This window comes from Eptatretus burgeri, chromosome 1, assembly GCF_056783735.1.
Source record: "Eptatretus burgeri isolate ZD-2024b chromosome 1, Ebu_testis_v1, whole genome shotgun sequence".
Taxonomy (NCBI): Eukaryota; Metazoa; Chordata; class Myxini; order Myxiniformes; family Myxinidae; genus Eptatretus; species Eptatretus burgeri.
Window position 1 is genome coordinate 113,038,140 of NC_140961.1, and position 19,644 is coordinate 113,057,783.

At 43.6% G+C, this 19,644-nt stretch overlaps 1 protein-coding gene across 2 annotated transcripts in view; it reads left to right on the top strand.

Annotated features, from left to right (window-relative positions):
- RTCA (RNA 3'-terminal phosphate cyclase) overlaps positions 1-19,644 on the top strand; it is a 42,667-nt gene that overhangs the window by 8,304 nt on the left and 14,719 nt on the right. For both annotated transcript variants that reach the window (XM_085895274.1, XM_085895263.1), the window contains exons 4-7: positions 773-896; positions 7,475-7,533; positions 11,025-11,166; positions 17,695-17,819. In XM_085895274.1, coding sequence (XP_085751400.1) covers positions 773-896; positions 7,475-7,533; positions 11,025-11,166; positions 17,695-17,819 — 450 coding nt within the window. The remainder of the gene's footprint in view (positions 1-772; positions 897-7,474; positions 7,534-11,024; positions 11,167-17,694; positions 17,820-19,644) is intronic.

Here is a 19,644-nt window from a genome sequence, read left to right on the forward strand (position 1 = left end):
GCTTGAGCAGTACGAAAAGCACAGGAAACCAGTACAGTATGAAAAGCATGTGCTCCAGAGCGAGAAGTGGAGAGGGGGAGGGGGGGGGGGAGAGAAATCATCGAACATAGAAATGAAATGCACACCAACATGAACATACCATCAATTGTTAGATTACACAAACATACCATCAATTGTTAGATTACACAAACATACCATCAATTGTTAGATTACACAAGCATACTCGGGCTCTTTTCAGACCACTGATTGTATTGTATTAAAGGAGCCCGAGAAAAACCAGGCTTTTGGACAGCATTATGGGTGGGTTTAATCCCCTCTGCTCTTTCCAATCCATCATGGTTTTGCACTGTTGCTGTGCCAATAGCAGGAAGTGCTGTGTGTGTGTGTGTGTGTGTGTGTGTGTGTGTGTGTGTGTGTGTGTGTGTGTGTGTGTGTGTGTGTGTGTGTGTACGCGCGCGCGCATTTGAATGTTTCACGTATATTTCCCCTCCATCTCCACTGGCATGCTTGATGCAGTCGTTGTTTAAGAAACTATTTGTACAAAATGTTTAAGTTGTTATATCTACACATATAAAGGATGTATAGCAACAGCTTCATGCTGGACTTGGCTGGACTGAGATTTTTTTTTTTGGTGTGTGGAATCGAATGCATTTGGCAGGAGGTTGTAAAAACACAGCGTTTGCATAGTTGTGCATCCTTGGAGAGAGAGAGAGAGAGAGATTATAATTATTTTTTTATTTATTTTCCAACTGATATGGATTTCTCTTTGCAGGAGTGTGTGCTTGCTTCTGCAAGTCACGCTGCCTTGTGCGTTATTTTCTGCTAGTCCCTCATGCCTCACGCTGCGTGGTGGAACCAATGCGGACATGGCACCACAGCTTGATTACACGCTACAGGTGTGCTCTGGGAAGGGAGGTCAAAGTCGATGTGGAATAGTTCGAGCTTTTGACCTGTTGTATTGAGAAGTACTTCATAATCTGCTGACTTAAAAACTTTTCTTTAAATATAGCTGCAAAATCAAATGTTCAGATCTTGTATGATGAGTTGACTTTTTCTTTCCTTTGATCTTAATGGGAATAAGATAAGAAGACACCGAACCAATATTGAGCGCAGTTCTTACAGTAATCGAGTGCCTCATTTCACGTGTATCAAGTGTGCATTGTGCACACTCTTTTCTCTCCGCATCCCCACCTATCAAGTCGTGTTGGAATAATCCCAGAACTGTGAAAAATATTGCTTGTTAAACCTGCTGGTTAAGCACTGTAATCTTTCTGCTTGAATTGGGTCCATGTTATGGTTGGTATACAGGTTATGGTTTAAGCTTATGGTTGAAATAAAATTGCGATATGAATGACTGAAATTAAGCACTTTCTTAAAAGAATTGACTTATCAGACAATAATTAAAACTAGTCTGAAGTTGATGGTGCACCATCGCAAATCTACACACTGAAGCGAAGTTGAAAGCGAGCAAAAAGTTCCATCAGGAATGACCCATTATCAAATATTGAGTTTAAAATCTTCTGTTTTGACTGCTGTGATCTTCTGTCCCCATCTCCTGGGGCATGAACCGGGGGTCAAATCCACAAAAGTCATCACAGATTTCATGCGTCCCCCAAGGTTGATTGCTTATCCAAAGTTTCATTAAAATGTGCCCGTAACTGCATTTTTTTTTTGGTATTTGAACTTTTGATTCCTCCATAGTGCCCCAGTTGGTGGGGCCAAAAATGCCACGGCTCTCGCACCATCCCTGGTGTTGTGTGGTGATTTAACTACCAAGTTTGGTGCATTTCTGCACACCATTGAGGAGGAGATCGTGTGACAGACAGACAGACGGAGCTGAAAACGATATACATCCGTTTTTAGCTCAATTGGACCGTAGTTCAGGGGAGGTGTTGGCATCGTGCCTCGTCAGTCAGTCAATAATTGAGTCAAGGCTGTAAGTCAATCAGACTATATAACAACCTAACACTTGGAACTTCTCTGAAACAACGCCCACGATTTGGTGAAACTTGACTGCAACCTTTATCACCCATGATGTACCAAAGTTTGTTCACAACATTAAAAAAAATCAGGGTCTAAGGGGGTCGACCAGGGATCAAAGTGGGTCCAGGTTTGAATGACCCCTCAAAAAAGGTATTTATTTTCTTTGTTGAAACTATACACACAATTTCGATGAAACTTCACCATACCACAACCTCCATCACTCCATCACTCCATCACTCAGTTTGTTCACAGCATTAAAAAAAAAGAAATAATCTGGGGTTTGCCCACCCCCAAAATAGGTATTCACTTTCTTCTCCGTTGCATATTTTGTGGGTCATCCACACCTACCAGTGGTTCCTTGGTTCTACCAGGTGAGCCCAGGAGCATTGCCCCTATTTTTTTCAAAGCATAGGGAGAATGACTAGATCGTTCTCAGACAATTGCAATATGAATGGTTGGAAATAGGACGGTTGAAACAACCAATCATAAGACTTCAAACGTTAATTTAAGTGACTCTACAGGCATCAGGAAGTTCAGAAAGTTGCTTCATTGGTATCGAAGGACAATAACAACAATGAGACGTTGAAAATCGAGACGTAGCTTTTGCCCTGCTAGTGGGGATATATACTTGGTTCATGCAGGGAGAAGCTCTGGCCTTTCTCATGGAGACAAGGCAGTGGATGCAGGCCCGTCGCGAGGGGGGGCATTTGGGTGCAATGCCCCCCATGGCGCATCTGGTGCCCCCCCCCCCACTTGTACGCCACCCATTTATGCCCTGTTGCACCCTGTGAACAACTTGGTGTTTAAGGACGAGCGCCCACTGTGAACTTGCTGTTTAAGGGTTCACCTGTGTGAACTAAAACCCTTATTACAGATGTTCAACATGGTGAATAATAAGGCCTTTTTGGATAAACTGTTCTTTAATAATATCCTTCTTTGAATAACAGTCAAGAGATAAGTGTGCGCTTCCCAGCGCCTCTCCAAAAGACAATAAGACAAGACAATACAGACACAAGGCAAGACAATACAGTCCAAGACCACAAGTTAAACGATAATAACGCAAGCACCAACACCAGCAGCCAAGACCTCGTGTCAAATGTCGATGTTGTGGGTGGTTATATATATATATATATCGTGGATCATTTAGTTTTAAGGAATAGCCAATCAGCGTATTCGATATGGAGACCCTATTGAGCAGGTTACCTGATTGGTTGTAAGTTAGGTATAAATGTAATATAGTCATAATATGATAATATGATTAAGGAAAAGACATAAATTTACATTATTAAAGATGAAGTGCACGTGCACCACGTGACCTTCACAACCCGTCAACCCTCCATCTTACAAAAGTAATTTTATAATAAAAATTAAAAAATGTGTGTTTGCAATCGTGCTTACATTTGAAATGATGCAGATAAAACCTGTTTTTGATGGATGGATCATTTAATAAATAAAACCGTCAACCGTCAAATGTCGCAAGTCGCGAGATTAGTGACGCGAGTCGCGAGGGACGAATCACAGAGCACAAGCTCGCAGCAGGAGAAAAAGACGTGGATGATGGATAAACGCAAATGGCTCAGAAAAGGAAAAAATGCAACCGACGAAAATGAAGATGATGAAAGACATGTTGTGGGAGGAGGAGGAGGAGGAGGAGGAAAATCGATCATGTCGATAAAATAACGACAGAAGCTGGCCAACCTGGCCAAGCCAGCAACGTCAGCCCTGCGGCTGGAGGCCCAGCACAGACAGCCGAGTTTCCACGCTCGGCGGCGGCCTCGGGGTCGGGTGTGACTGTCAAGCCGCTTTCCGATGATCTTGGAAGTGAGAGACTAAATCAAGTTGTTCTACAGCGGTACCCTGGCCTTCTGTTGCAGAACAAGAGTCGCTTGTTTGTGTCCTCGTGGTACCAGACTAATGAATGGCTGGAATACAGTGTGCAGACAGATGCAGCATTCTGCTATCCATGTAGGAAGTTTAACACCGCACGTGGCCCAGTGGACTCTACTTTCACAGTGCGAGGCTACCGGAATTGGAAACATGCCGTTGAGAAAGGCAGGGGGTTTCACAAACACGCAACTTCAAAGGAACATTTAACTTGTGTTTTGAGGTGGAAGGAGAACGAGAGGCGCATCGATTGTGGTAAGGAGATTTCCACACTCCTCAACGCTGACCAGCTAAATAGAAACCGGTACTATGTGTCTGCTTTTATAGATGTTGTGGGATTTCTCGCCGAAAATCAGACACCTTTTAGAGGGAGCCTTGATAATTTTGAAGATATGTCAGACGGGCACAGTGGGCTCTTCCTCTCACTTTTAAACTGCACACTCAAAAAAGACACCGAGCTCGCCGAAATAATAAAGCATATCCCACGAAACGCAAGCTATACTAGTCCGGAAATGCAGAATGAACTGATCTGCACATTGAGTAATGTTGTGACGGATGCCATCGTGGAAGAAGTAGGCACATCGTGGTTTACCATCAAGGTGGATGGGACGAGGGACCCCACTGAATGTGAGAACATATCAATCATCATTCGCTTTGTATCGGCATCAAATGAAGCAACAGAGCGTCTACTCACAATAGCTACAGCCGACGCTGGAGATGCAAAAACATTGACAGACCTAATAATTGCAGAGCTGACAAAAACAGGACTTGACACGTCAAAAATATTAAGTCAGGTGTACGACGGGGCTTCGGTAATGGCTGGGAAGCATGGTGGGGTGCAAATGTTGTTGCAAGAGATATTGGAAAAATAAATCCCCGATGTGCACTGCTTACATCACCAACTCCATCTGGTAGTTATCCACGCACTGGCAGCAGAGAAAGCTGTCACTGATTTCCTCGAGGTTTGTTGTTGCCTGTACAAATTCTTCAGAAAGCCCACTGTTGCTGCACAGTATGAAGGTGAGCGGTTAAAACGACTTCTTGATCAAAGGTGGACGGGACATTTAGCCACAGTGTCTGTGATCATAGGATCTTTTAAGGATATCACATCCTAACTGTTGGAGATTGATGCAGAGCGCGCCTACGGTGCAGAGATGAGGATGGAGGCTATTGGGCTTTTGCGGGAAGTCTCTGGGCCTGCCTTCATTGCTATCTATGCAACAAAAACTGCTGATGTTGTTAGATGGCCCTAACAGACTCTTGCAGGCAGAGGACATGGACTTGCCAATGGGGTTGGAACTGGTGGCGAGTGCTACAGAGTGCGTGAAGAAACTCCGCTCTGAGGATGAGTTCACTGATCTGTGGAACAAGGCCAACGATGCTCGCACTTCTACACCTCCACCACCAAAACGGAGACGCACAATGCATTAGAACTTGGAACAGTTTGTAGTTTTGGAGACTACAGGACAAAACAACGACAATGACAAGACGGAACTGCAGAGGGTTTTTTACAGCGCAATTGACACTGTGCTTGGCGAGATCGCTCAGCGCTTCAGTGAGAGCAACACACAACTCGCCCGTTCACTCGCTGCCTTGAATCCTGAAAATGGCACTTTTGGATCCCCACTTGCTCCAGCACATCATGACATTAACAAAGTCAACCATCAGTGAAACAGAGTGTGTGGTTGCAAAGCAGTTTATTCGCTCACAGACAGAAAAGCAGCCAAACGAGAGATGGACAACACAAAAACTCCTCTCAACATACCACAAAACGTTGGAAGCCATGCCAAGTGTAGTGACTGCTATGAGACTTGGACTAACATTTGGTGCGTCCACTGCCATGTGTGAAAACTCATTCTCAACATTGAGGAATGTCTTCACTGACCATCGACGTCCATGCGCCATGCATGCAAAGCACAACTGGTACAGCTGGCCTTCGAGAGAGACGTCACACCTGAATGAATGGAAGGAGAAGGTCCTCAGAAGATTCCACACCGAGACACGTCGCCTGCAGCTCTTCTGACAGCGAGTACAGTGGTATAAAAACTATACGAGGAGTTCAGATTGTGTGTGTGACTGCTGGTGATGCGTGTGTGGTTGTGGTTGCAGTGTGGTTGTGATCAGCACCCGCCGTGGTCGGCTGCTTTGTACTTCTGATGTTTAAGTTAAATGTTGTGTTTGGTGCTTTGCATATCCCATATCTAGTGCTTTGTGCATAACCTTACCTCTGTGTAATTGACTGCTTTAAATGCGGACCTTGTGGTATCTTCAGACTGGTCGTATTTGCTGTTGATAGTTTAACGTGATGATCGCAGGTCATAGCCGACTGTATCTTATTTCAAAGTGCACTGATTCTGGTGCCAACCTCCCCCGTTTAGTCATTGTATCTCTGGTATATTAATTTTCTAATGCCAATTCTTCACAACACCTTGTATAAGTGCACCTGAATTGGTGCCAATTGTCTAATCATTGAATATCTGCATTGTGAATGTGCCAGTTTGTTGCGGCTCTCCTGCATTCGAATAATTTTAGGCCAAAAACATCGGAACATATTAAATCTGGCTGAGATCAATTTGGTTAGTATGCGACGGTAACCTCAGTATAGATGTGTCAATAGTATACCGGGTTATCAAAAATATTAAATATAATAATTGTGCCCCCCCCCATCCAGTTCATGTGCCCCCCTTAATACTGAGCCCTGGCTGCGGGACTGAGTGGATGTCATATCTGCCAGTATTGGTGTTGGTGGACGTTGAACATTCTTTGGTGTCCTTCGCGAAGAGTATGCGAGCTGTGGCTGGCACCATGGACAACTTACAAATTCTTGCTCTAACCTACAGGGGCACCACATCAGCAGTGTAGTCACCCCCCCCTCCCCCGCCCCACTCTCCCCGCCTCCTTGTCGGCGAATGATGCTATGAAGAAGAAGAAGGCAGTTGCTTCTGGACTGTCACATAACTACAGAGAGGATCACACTTGAAGTCCCGCCAATTTGTTTCACTCCATTTCGCCACTTTGCCATATCCTTACTCATAATCGGCAGATATTTTTGGCCATTTACTTCCTGAGCTACTTTCTCAAACATCATCAAAAGCAACCATGGTCTTTTCTAAACTGCTGTGTACCAACATGAACTGGCACAAACTGGATCCAAACCGACATATGTCAACATGTATTTATTTGTACTAACTGTATTATAATCTCAAGAAAATACTATTTTCATAAATTGCAAGTTGATTTTGACAAGCTCGATTTGTTCTGTCGGTAATTTTGATGAAACAATAACGTTACTCTCACCAATGCATGAAGGGTATATTAAATAATTATCATTCTTGGTGTGCATATAAAGCATTTGAGTTTTATTATATGACTGCATTGTGTTGTCCTGTGGATGCAAATGTTGAGCACATTATTGTGGGGTTTTTTGGGAGGTGATGATATAACATTCCACTTAACAAACTTTAGATATAACAAACATGCTTATTGGAGCCTCATCTCAAATGTGATTAGTTGGAGCCAATATTAATTTGCTTTTCTACCTGAAATATCAACATTTTACTCTTTAAATCAATGTGTCAAAATTGCTGAAAGACATGTAATTTTTCAGGTATTCAAGCCAATTGCAGAGAAATTTGGAGTGAAGTTTGACTGCATTGTGAAACGAAGGTCAGTCTCCATTGTTTATAAATCCTCTTTTGATTTTGCTGGCCGGATAGCTTGGAGGTACACACACTCACTCCTAAGTTGTCTAACCTAGGTTCAAATCTTGACCCAGATATAAACTGTCTTCCAAGTGTTTCACAAGTTGGGCGATTCATCAGTGTGTGTGCCGTCCCTCAAATGGACGTTATACTGGGCGTCACATGTGTCAGCATTAGTTTGTGGACGTTGAATGGTGTACGGTGTCATTCTTGAAGAATAGGCGAGCTATCGCCAACACCCTGAACAAATTACAAATTTGATGGAGTACTGCTCTCCCCTCTGGGCAGGCACCCCTGCATCGCACTTTGCTCGGCTTGATGCAGTGAAAACCAAGGCCTTTAATATTGCAAGCAGCAACAGCTGTCGCTTCGCTGACGGCATTTGAACAACAAAATGCATATACAGCAATAGACTTTGGTAATACGGATGAGTCAATACTGTACATTGGATATTTTTTCAAGTTACAAAATGCTTCAACTTTATTCCCATTTGTCATAATTGACAAACAGAAAAAAAACGTTTGGTCTATACGATCTCACGATAAAGAACATTGCAAGTTAGCATTATATTACCATGTGCTCTCCTCCCGCACCAAAATTCATTCTGGTTGACAAAGGTATGCAGATCGAGTGGGTCTCCAACCCGACTCGTGGCAACATACAGCTGTCCGTGTGTGAAAACACTGGTGGGAAGTAGTACTCCACATTGCCATGGGCTCTGACCATGATTTTTGTTGATTATCATCGCAAAGCCAGGCCTGATTGGAAACTAACGTTGGCGGAGTTGAAATGGAAGATCAGTGTCAGATGGTGAAAGAATAATTAAAGGAATACTGAGGATAGATCCCGCACACTCACCACTGAGCATCCGTGCTTCAAGAAGATGATCATTGACCTTGGTTAAGATGCAACGCATCCTGTTGCAGTGGCCATTGCAAGGATTGATATTTTGCAACAGCATGATCGGAGCGTTAACATCTGTAAGACATCTGTGACATCTGTAAGACATCTGTTAACAGTGACATCTGTAAGATTGTCTGGATGCAGTGGCAAACCTGGAAGATTGATGGAGTTAAACTCATGTGGATAAAGGGAAAATAGATTTTGATCGGCCATTGAATCGACACTTTTGACGATGAAAGTTTCAATGGGCAGGGGGGGCAATGATCTTTTTGTTGATAAGATCAACCATGTTATTTGTCGTGGTTAAAAGTGCATGCGAAGCCAACCACTCCAAATTGTTGTTTGGGTACCAAGCCTTTCAGGCTGGGTAACCTATTGTTTTTTTCTTCTCTTTATTATTTTTATTCTGCCAGCAATTTTAGGGTTTGTTCCCTTTAATATTTATTTTCTCTTGTCGGATTGAGAAGAAATTTTCACCATATGTCCGACTTTTCATGTGGAATTTTTGAATGATAATTATGATGTCATGGGTCACGTGGTGTCGCAGCCATGTTGGAAAAATGGAAAAACTTTGGACTTCTGTATCTCCGAAACCACACTATGGGAAAAAATTTAAACTTGACACAAGGCAAGTACTCCACATGGGAAAGAAGTGTGATTTTTTTCGTGATATCATCGGTGAAGTGGTATCCAGGTGAAAATTTGACACGTAGAATACTTCATCCGATCAGCATGAAAAAATTTGAGTGAGATGTACGTAACAACTTACCAGAGAGAAAAAAAATGTTATGATGTCATAGGTCACGTAGGCAGCAATAGTTTTTTTAATAAGAAATGAAAAAAATTCTTCTCCAAACCAGCTGAACAGATTGAGGCGAAATGTTGCACACAAGCTCCCCGAGTCATGGGCATACCAGGGTGTTAAAGAATAAATGATAGGTCATATGGTTTGGCAGACATATTGGATTCACCCAAAGACCTTTCAAAATCTCCTTCTCCAAAATAGTTGCACATATCGAGGTGAAACTTTACACCCACTTTCTCCAACAATTGGGGATACCAGGGTGTTCACGAATAATTAATGTCACATGGTTTGGCAGCCATATTGTATTGAAGGAAAATATTAAATAATGTTTTTTTTCTGGAAGCGCTTATCCGGTTGAAGCAAAACTTCACAAGTTTTACATCACACCATTGCTACATACAAAGTAAAAATGATGACATCATTAGTCATGTGGTTTGGTTGCCATCTTGGATAAAAAAACGCACCTAATCCAAAAAACACGCAAACTTCACAAGCATGATCCCCGACCCAATTAGAGGCAGAATTTAAATTTAAGATGTCAAAAGACGTCGTGATGCTAAAGCAGAAGAGTATTGTTGTGTCATATTGTGGCTTCGTAATATGGTGTCATTCCTACCTTGTTTGTTTTTTTTTGTTTGGTGAGATTTCATCCCTCTTTGTCTATGTTTTTATATTTTTCTTAAAATGTTTTTAATATATATTGCACATACGCACACAAACACATACATATGTGTATTAAGATTGGAATATCACCTGATGAAGCTTTGTGCCAATGACTTTTCCATTGCAGACAAGTCAGTGGTCTCTGTCGTCCACTGCGTCCTTTCTCGTCTTGTACTCTCTGCACTTTCTCTGCTTCTCACCTGCACCCCCCCCCCAATCCCACCGACCAACCCCTCACCTACCCCCCACAATTTTTTCAATGCACACATGGTCATCCATGAACTTCCTTTTGGTGAAATTCCCAAAATCCAGAATCGCTACTCACACCTCCTCTCATTTGTTCCTCCTTTTCCCCACCTGCTTCCACATCATCTTCAATCTTTCTTCCATCCAGATCTTTAAGACAGCTGTTCACCACCATCTCATATCATCCCCATTCCAAAACCATGATCCTTTTCACCACTGTTAACCTGTCCCTCACCCCTTAGGCCACTTTCTTTCAAATTTACAGTGTTTCCTTCCAGAGTGATTGCATCTTTGGCCATCTTGTTCACCCCATGCAACGTCCTCTACCCCTAATTCCTTCCCACACTCATTGTTTGCCCAAATCTCCCTCTATTTTGCACTTCAACTCTGCTGTTGGTGTTTTCCCCTTCTCTAATCCCTAATGTTGGTGCTTACCCCCTCTCTCTCTCCTGTTCCCTTTCTTGTTACATTGTGATCTGTTCAGTGTTCTAACTCTTCCCATGAGCCTTGACTGTATACAAAAAGGTTTATAAGGAAAATGACAAAGTTTCAGTAAGTACAATGCATAGTCAATGTTTATACGGGTACTCAACATCGAGACGTGTTCTTTAGGTGAAGTCGGCATGTGCAAAAGCAGCAATAGCTGACCACTACTCGTCTCAGCAGTTCCACGAAGCGATGAAGTGTGTGTCTTTGTAGTGTTTTGAAAAACTGTTTTTTTTTGTGTGTTTAGTTATTGAACTGCAAAAATAACTTTGGAATGATATTCAAGAAGAAATCTATTTTTAGATGTGCTTTATTTTTCGTATGGTCACTTACGAGTAATCCTTTTGTTCTAGAGGCTACTATCCCAAAGGAGGAGGGGAGGTGGTGGTCAAAGTCAGCCCAATCGGTGCGATAAAACCCATAATGCTAACAGAGCGAGGTGATGTGACCAAGGTCTTCGGGAGGGCATTTGTTGCTGGATCTCTACCGTTCAAGGTAAAAAAAGTGTGTATATATATATATATATATATATATATATATATATATATATATACGTATTTGGACTATTTAGACAGTTTATTTTTTCGCCAAGATATAAAATAATGAAGCTCATTTGTAACCATCATATGGTTGGAAGCAATATCGAATTTTCATTTCCCTTGAAGTTTGTCGTTTTGATAAAAGGTCAGTACTATTGGAATAGCTATTGAAACTACACACACAAACCATTATGATTGTAAAACAACTGAGCAATTTGCATTTTAAAAGGCAAAATAGTTCAGCATTTGAAGGATGCAGGAAAAAAATTGCCAGGTTACATTTAACGTGAACAGGACACAGGATGAACTTTTCCCCCATTTTTAGTTCATTAGGAACATAGTTCCGGGGAGCTTATGGGATGGCGTGTCCGTCCATCTGTCCACAAATACATGCAACTTCCCTGAAACTACACACACGATTTCAATGAAATTTTACCACAACCTTCATCACCCATAATGTACCAAAGTTTGTTCACACCATTAAAAAAATTGGGGTCTACGGTGGTGGGGGTTTCCCCCCAATATGTTTTTGCTTTCTCCTCCACATTGACTTCGTCCTCAGAATCCTTATTCTAACAGGTGAGCACCCAGGTGTATTGCCCCTATTTTTATGTAATACTGTTGTGGGGCCGGGTCTCTGTGGCGAGCACGACCGCTAGAGGGAGCAGTAGAGTCGGCTCCACCGAACACCCAATAATTTATAGGTCGTGACCCTGAATAACTCCGGAGCCGATGGGTCACTTAAAGGACCGTGGTCGCCAATACTTCGACGCCGTGGGGTATGGTTAATTGCCCAATTTCAATATACCTAAATACCCATGCACTCTAACTACCAGGGAACCACACCCTCGGCTGACTGTCCGATCCGAGTCGCAGGTAACAACTCAGATCTGGCATAACCGAGCGGAGTTACCAGAGCCGCGCCGGTCCAAATGTACAACTACGGCAATGGCCTTCCTAATTCCCAATACGCACCGTGGCGAACCAATGGCAGAAATGACAAGAATGAGCTGGTACATTCAACAAAAGGGGAATTTATTTACAACAATAATTGGGGAACGAGGGGAGCACGGAAGGGAAGAGTTATCCGAATATAGAAAGGCAAATAATGTACAAGGAACACAGGTGTTAACAGTTTCTACTTATCAGATGGGGCCCACGGACACAGACACACACACACAAATACCGAGCAATGGACCCCGTCGGGTCTTTATTGAAAGCTTCCAGCTTGAGGAAAGTGAACTGGAGACCAGAGCTCACCGAGCTAGCTTGGACCTGTCCGCCTCGTGCGGTCTTCGACGTTCTGGCTCGGCGGGACTCGAACCCGCAACAACGATGCCACTCCAAGCACCAGGGATGGAGGGTGAAGGACGGACGCCAACCAGCACGAGGGCGGACAAGGCAGCGAGCGCCAGCAGGCAAGGTGTTCCGAGACGATCCAGCAGGCAAACCCCAACTGCCCCCAGTCGGATCGTGCCGATCAATTATTCTCTCCCTGTCCAGGGGGGAGGGGACTCTTCTCGTAATGCGCTCCCTCACCCCCCTTACTAGACGGTTTTGGCACGTGATCCGCTCGTTGCCCCTGTGATTGGCCAAAAGGGGCGCCAAGTCAGCTGATTGGACCGTGGGGGCGTGGCGGGCGTCACGGCGGACCGCCACTCAAACAGGAAGATGAGTAATATTGTCCTGCATTGGCTCTCATTGGCCAAACGACGGCAAACTCGCTCACATCTCTCTGATTGGTCGAGAGAGACGCCAAGTCCTTCATTAAACTCTGCCCACCGCGTGCATTATAGTGTCAGGATGGAGCGAGGCGAAGGTGTTGTTGTTGTTGTTGTTGTTATACTTGAAAATATAAAAGAAAACCCTGACTATCAAAATAACTCCGCAGCGCACAAACATTCAATCACCCATTAAACAAATGGACGGGACCCTGACTACAAACACGTACTTACCGATATAACTGATCTTTAGGACCTGAATGTTGAGTGCTCATGGCTTCCAAATTCGTAACAATACTACCAGGGGTACCTGACATCCCTGTTGTTGTTCTCCTCCTCTTCCTCCTTTGTATGCAGCACAATGCTGTGGGTAGCGTCATTGGCTGAGGGTGCAGCTGTGCCTCTGATGCAATGCCCCTATTACCAGTGCATTGGTATTTATTTCACCAACCTCGAAAGGATGATAGGCTGAGTCAACCCCACCGCATATTCAACAGCTGACAGGGGCTCAAACTCAGGACCCTAAGATCCCAAGCCAGCCACTCAAGCCACGAAGCCAACACCAGGCTTGGTGCTGTTCTCATCCTGTTGGTATTTTGAAGAAATCAGATTTTGGTTTTCTTTGAATATTTTTTTTTGTGGGGGGGCCTAAAACACTTCCCTACACTCATAAAGAAATTGGGTCAGGGATCATTAATATTATCTTTCACATGGCTACAAAGGCCTGTACACTATAGAACGATAAAAAAAATAAATCCAACTTTTCATGCCTCTGCGGATGAAATCGCTGGAGACATTAGGTTTTCGTTGATGCGATAACTTAAGAATGTCTGAAGGGATCCAAGTCAAACTTGATACAAGTATGTTTAATGATGCAAAAATGAACTGATTAGATTTTAGGGTCAAACAAAGCTCAGAAGTCCCATTCGGTAAAAAAAAATTCTATCACCGAGCTAGCTTGTGAACCAGTGATGTGATTTTGACCAAACTTGGGATACGTATATATTATGATACAAAGATAAACCAATTAGATTTTGGGGTCAAGAGGTGAAATGTCAGAGGTCCCTTTCAGTAAAAATTCTGTTCCTGGGCTAACTTGTGAACCAGTGATAGGATTTTGACCAAAATTGGTATGAATATATATATTCTGATGCAAAGATGAACTGATTCGATTTTGGCATCAGAGGTCATGTCAGGTAAAAATGTGATATTCGACAACGGCTGAAGGAATTTAAATTGAACTTGGTACAAGTATTACAATGTAATAATATGGGCAGACGCATAACGGTCGACGTCATTATGTCGAAGAGTGTCGTTCTAGTTTTTTGGGGTTTTTTTTTTGTTTTTTGTTTTTGTTTTGCTTGAAACACTCCCCAGCACTCACTGATGAAACTCTGAAAGTTTGCTGAAGAATTGTTTGGCCATCTCTGAGAAAAATGGTGATACAGTCACACACAAACAGCTCTCTTACAGTATAGATTTTAAAAACATTTATATTGTGCAAGATTGAACACCTTTCGTGTTCATTCTAATCGAGTGCCAAATGATTAAAAGGTACACCCTGTTCGGAACATCTAAAAGAAGAAGTAAATATTGAAGCATTTCCACAAAAGGTTAATTATTTTAACTCGATTAAATGGACATTACTATTTTCAAATATAATTTTTTTTCCAAGGTATATGAGAGTCCATTTATATATGAAAGTCCTGCATTCTTTAGTTCATAATAATCTCGAACTGTGCAAAATTTTGAAGATTTGTCATTTCTCGTGTTATTTGTTGCTTCAGCAAAGACAAGAAGGTGAAAGATGCTGTTACGGATCTGGAAACCATATGCATTCAACATACAGATGTCCCAAAAGTCAGTTATGTCGTTAAGTATGTGTGTCGCAGACACCTTCCTGACGTCTAGTGGGAGAATCAAAGGCGTGCGTTGCGATTTCTTTTAGTTAGGTTATAACATCGAACAAGCCATCTAACAACCATCCCATCCCCCGTCACGATCCACCGCCAACCGGCTGCCTTCTGGCACCCTGACGTGCCGAGGCGGGATCTCGCGGTTCCAGTTTCTCGGCTTCCACAAACGTAACTCTTTCACGACGACCTTTGCAACATTGATACTGTTCCTCGACAAGTTTGAACCCGCATGGAAGAGTGGGTGGGTTTTCCCGGCAGGGGCCGAAACCCTGCCCAGAAAGGGCGAACCCATAGGAGCCTGTCCAATCAGGATGGGAAGTGACGTCTGTTTGAGCGAGCCCCGCCCCGTTGAGGGAGGTCCATAGATTCCCGAGCACTCTCTGAGGCAAGGGGTTGTTACGAAGGTTGTTCTGAGGTTTTTGACAGGGTTGTGGTGGTTGAGAGTCGAGTGAGGAAGAAGGGTCTTGGTGGAAGTTCTCCACTGGTTTCTGACAAGGTTTTGGATAGGGCTCTGAGGGTTGTTGTTGAGCGTGCAGTTCTTTTGAAGCGGAGGGTTGAGCAGAAGGTCACGAAGGCGGCGAACGTGTCCCTGCTGGCCCTCTACAAGGAAAGGAAAGAGCGACCCTGACCCCCCTCCATGGACCCTGCTATTCACCACCCGACCTCCGCCATAAACCACGAGTCCCACACGTGCGACTGGGGACCAAACCAACGACCATTGTCACGTGCCGCACCACGGAGCACCCCCTTCCCCCAACGGTCAGGTACCCAGCTGGACTCTGACCCCCAGCTTGTCTCTCTCCTCGGCTGTGAGGGTCCAATAAAGAACTCTGGGTTTATTTTCATTTGTGTGTGTGTCTGCGTGTGGGCCCGTCTTATAAGTAGAAACTGTTTAAGTGTTTGTTTTTGATCATTGTAAATATTACTTGCATATCTGTGTTAAGTCTTCCCTGTGTCTTTTCATTGTAAATAAACAGTTGTTGAAATGTCCCCAGTTCATTTCCGTCCTTTCTTGAATTGGTCCAGCATGGTTCAGATCTGAGTTTAGGCAGGGTTTTATCCCCGGTAATCGGACAATTGTAGCTGGTACATACTGGGCAGGCCCGCTCGACTGCATCTGAGCCGGAAAGGTGGGTGGCAAAGTGGTAGTCGGTAGGTGTAATTTTACTTCTGCCGGTAAAGTGAATCCGGTTCGGCCAGGCGTTCCGAGTGCGTGGATCCCCGGTAGCCGAGACCGCGTGGTTACTTAGGTACATTGGATTGAGACAAAATAACCCTACGCCACACGAGATATTGGCGTTCCATGGTCGGTTAAACGACCCGCCGGCTCGCGGAGTTATCCGAGCGACGGCCTACAATTCCGGGGAGTTTGGTGGGTGACGACGCAACCTCCCCCACCTCGTGGTCATTCTCGCCACCGACCCCCGGCGCACAACAATATCTTTTCAATTTTTGACTGTTTGGTTTTCTAAACAAGTGGATTTGTTAACTTTGTTTCAAACTAATATGACAGTCCCTCTCTCCTTCCTGCTCACTCACTCACTCACTCACTCACTCACATATACATTTATCCTTATTATAATTGATAGACGGGGGTTTCTTTGTTTGTTGTGCTGCTCCTCATACAGTTCTGGGCTACGTAGGATCAGCATGACCCCAGTTAGTGTATTGGGGTGTTTTTATCTTTACCTTCGCATTCTGCGAAAGGTTATGTTTTGGTCGGCGTGTATTTATTTATTTATTTATTTATTTGTCATCTTGTGATTCGTATAACTCAAAAAGTATTAAACCGAATTGCATGAAATTTGGTGGGATGATTGGTTATTAGCCACGAAGCATTCGATTAGATTTTGGGATCGTTCGGGTCAAAGGTCAAGACTAACAAGGTCAAGGTCACGAAAAGGTCAAATCGTCTTTTTACGATAACACGGTCAATTTTTATTCAATTTGCATGCAACTAACGCCAAAATGTTCAGAATTCAACGCCTCATCTTGTGATATGCAATATGTCACAATGACGCCCATACTCTTGTTACCGGTTCGGGGTCAAAGGTCAGGGGGGTCACGACCTTGAAAAATATGCGGTTTTCGTCATAACGCGGTCAATTCTTGTCCGCTTTACATGAACCCAGCACCAAAATGTTCAGAATTTAATGCCCAATCTTGTGACACAATGACGTCATAACACATGTCACCGGTTGGGGTAAAATGTCGGGGGGGGGTCACGCCCTTGAAAAATATGCGGTTTTCGGCATAACTCAGTCAATTCTTATTTGATTTGCATGAAACCAGCATCAAATGAGATTACCTTCTCTTGTTGAAACGTTGTATTCGCCGAGCTTGCGAGTGAAGACTCGCCAAAACGACGTGAGTTGATTGTTGTTTAGTCCGTAGCCCCCGAAAGTCGGGGGGGGTCATGACATTATAGATATGTGGTTTGTGTCATAAGACCATTCATATGAAACGAGTTCCCCATGCTCATACCAAGAACAAAAAAAGTAGTGGCGGCGTAGGTATGCGCTCTGAGTGCCCGTTCTAGTTTTATCATTATAAGCATTCGGTATGTTTTTGCTGCATGCATGCTTTGAACATGATCGCTCATAGGGTGAGTACTCTAATAGTACGGTGTATGAAAATTTGGGCAGAGTATTGTTGAAACCATTCAATGCTTTTGAGGAACCTCATTTTTTTTTTTGCCTTTTGGACAATTCCTGTATTTCTCAAGTTGTTCTTCATTGTATGCTTTGCAGCCTTATAATAACTTTGCTCAAGACATGACTGTGACTTTTGCTAAGCTGCAAAATTATTTATTCATTTACTTCGTTTCTGTTTGTTAATGATGACTAGGTTGCCCAAGTAATGGCTGGTGCGGCAACACAGCGGCTGCGAGCAGAGTTCCCTGGGGTGCCACTCGAGGTGAAGCCAATACAGGAGCCTCAGGGTGCGGCATTTGGAACTGGCAATGGCCTCATGTATGTCAATGCACATTGCATCCAGTAAAGAGAGATATCGGTGTCGGAGCAGTAATATAGATGATTTGTAGAGCACTCACCATTGAACTCTCACCTGGGTTTTATCTTCAGTGAGGTCAGGTGAATAAATATTCTCATTCTGGACAGTGCTATCAAGAGGTGTAACACAATGAATCGTGTTCTGTGGAAAGAGATGTAGTTCTGGATATCATATTTGCATTTGGGTTGTGAACTTTTAACTATCGTGTCTACTTCATTTTTCTTTTTTTTCCAAAAAGGATAGATAAACTATTGTGTGCTTGCGTGCTGGCAAAATTTTGTTGACGAGTGAAGAACCCGTTCTCTCGGATGGGTTAATTTTCCCAGAATTAGTGTATTGTCGTGAGACTTGCATACCCCCTTCCCATTGGGAGTGGCGCTGTGCCATACATATTTATACAGACAGAATTGCAGTCCTCCGCCCATGCCCCCCCCACCCTGAATTTGACCCCCCCCCCCTACCCTCTCAGGCTATGACTTTTTAACACCTAAAATTTTCCCATGCATACCCCAAATAGAACCAACAATTTACAACTCATTCCGTCCAGCAGTTCAGAAATTGCATGGAAGTCAAACCAGCAAACACACTTTTTCAATGATAGCATTAATCTACCTCCTGCAGCATGTAGCGTTTTCTTGTTTATGTCAGCAATTCAGCGTGAGAAGTTTATGAGTATATAGCACCGGCACATCAAAGCGAACTGGATCCAGTGTTGTCACAGAAGCTGGAGGAGTGGAAGTTCTTTGTGAAGCACGGGTTACTCGGTCATGCATTATTCAGGAGAGGGAGTTACGGTGAACCTAGTTGTCACTGTGAGGCCAAACCTGTGACAGCTGTGTGGAACATGCAGTCCAATGAATCCTGGAACATTCCACCAGTCATTGTGGATCCACAACAAACCAACTATTTCATCACATTCCAACAGCTGTGTGCTGTCCACAGGTTTGACAACCCAGGGATACACTTCACATGTACATCGTATGGAGCCTGCTCCAAATGGCGGTTCCAGTACTCCTCTAATGCTGAGTGTTCATCAAACCCTGCATGTTCGTGGTGGAAAACATGCTGATAACTTGTTCAGCTGTCCTGTATGCGATGTGAGATACCCTAGCTAATACCAGTTGTTAAAACACCAGGATCAAGAAAGCCATAAACTCAAAAAGGATGGCGTTTGAATGTGTCAAGCAGGTGCATGTGCGTGTGCCTGTGTAAGATCAAACTACATATATTGGTGCTTCATTAAATTAAATTGGAGAATAAGAATTGCCGATCAATGCAGAATAGCGATTTTTTGTTGTTGTTGTTGTTGTTGTTAATATACAATATCGTGGCTCGAATGAGAGCTAACACACAGAACGTATAACAAAGAGAGCAGGAGAAAAGAGGGGCGGGAGAGGGAAGCACAAAACGGTGAGGGATAAAGACATTAGGAGATCTGTGGAAGGGAGAGGGATGGGGTGGAGTACATGGGGTAAACAAGATGGACATTACAGGGACTTTCAGGAAGGAGAGCAGGGAATATGAAGGAGGTGGGCTTGGCGTGGATTAACGGGGGTAGAAAAGATCGAGGATTTGGATGGGGGACGATAAGAGGTGGTGGTGAACAGCTGTTTTGAAAGCCTGGAGGGAAGAATGGGATTGAAGAGTGTGTCGGAGTTTATTCTAGAGGTGGGAAAAAAGGGGAATGAAAGAATGAACGTGAGCAGTGATGCTTGATTTTTGGTAGTTTCACCAGAAGGGGGTTGCTGGCAGACCGTGAGCGCCCTGCCGAAATATATGGGGGGT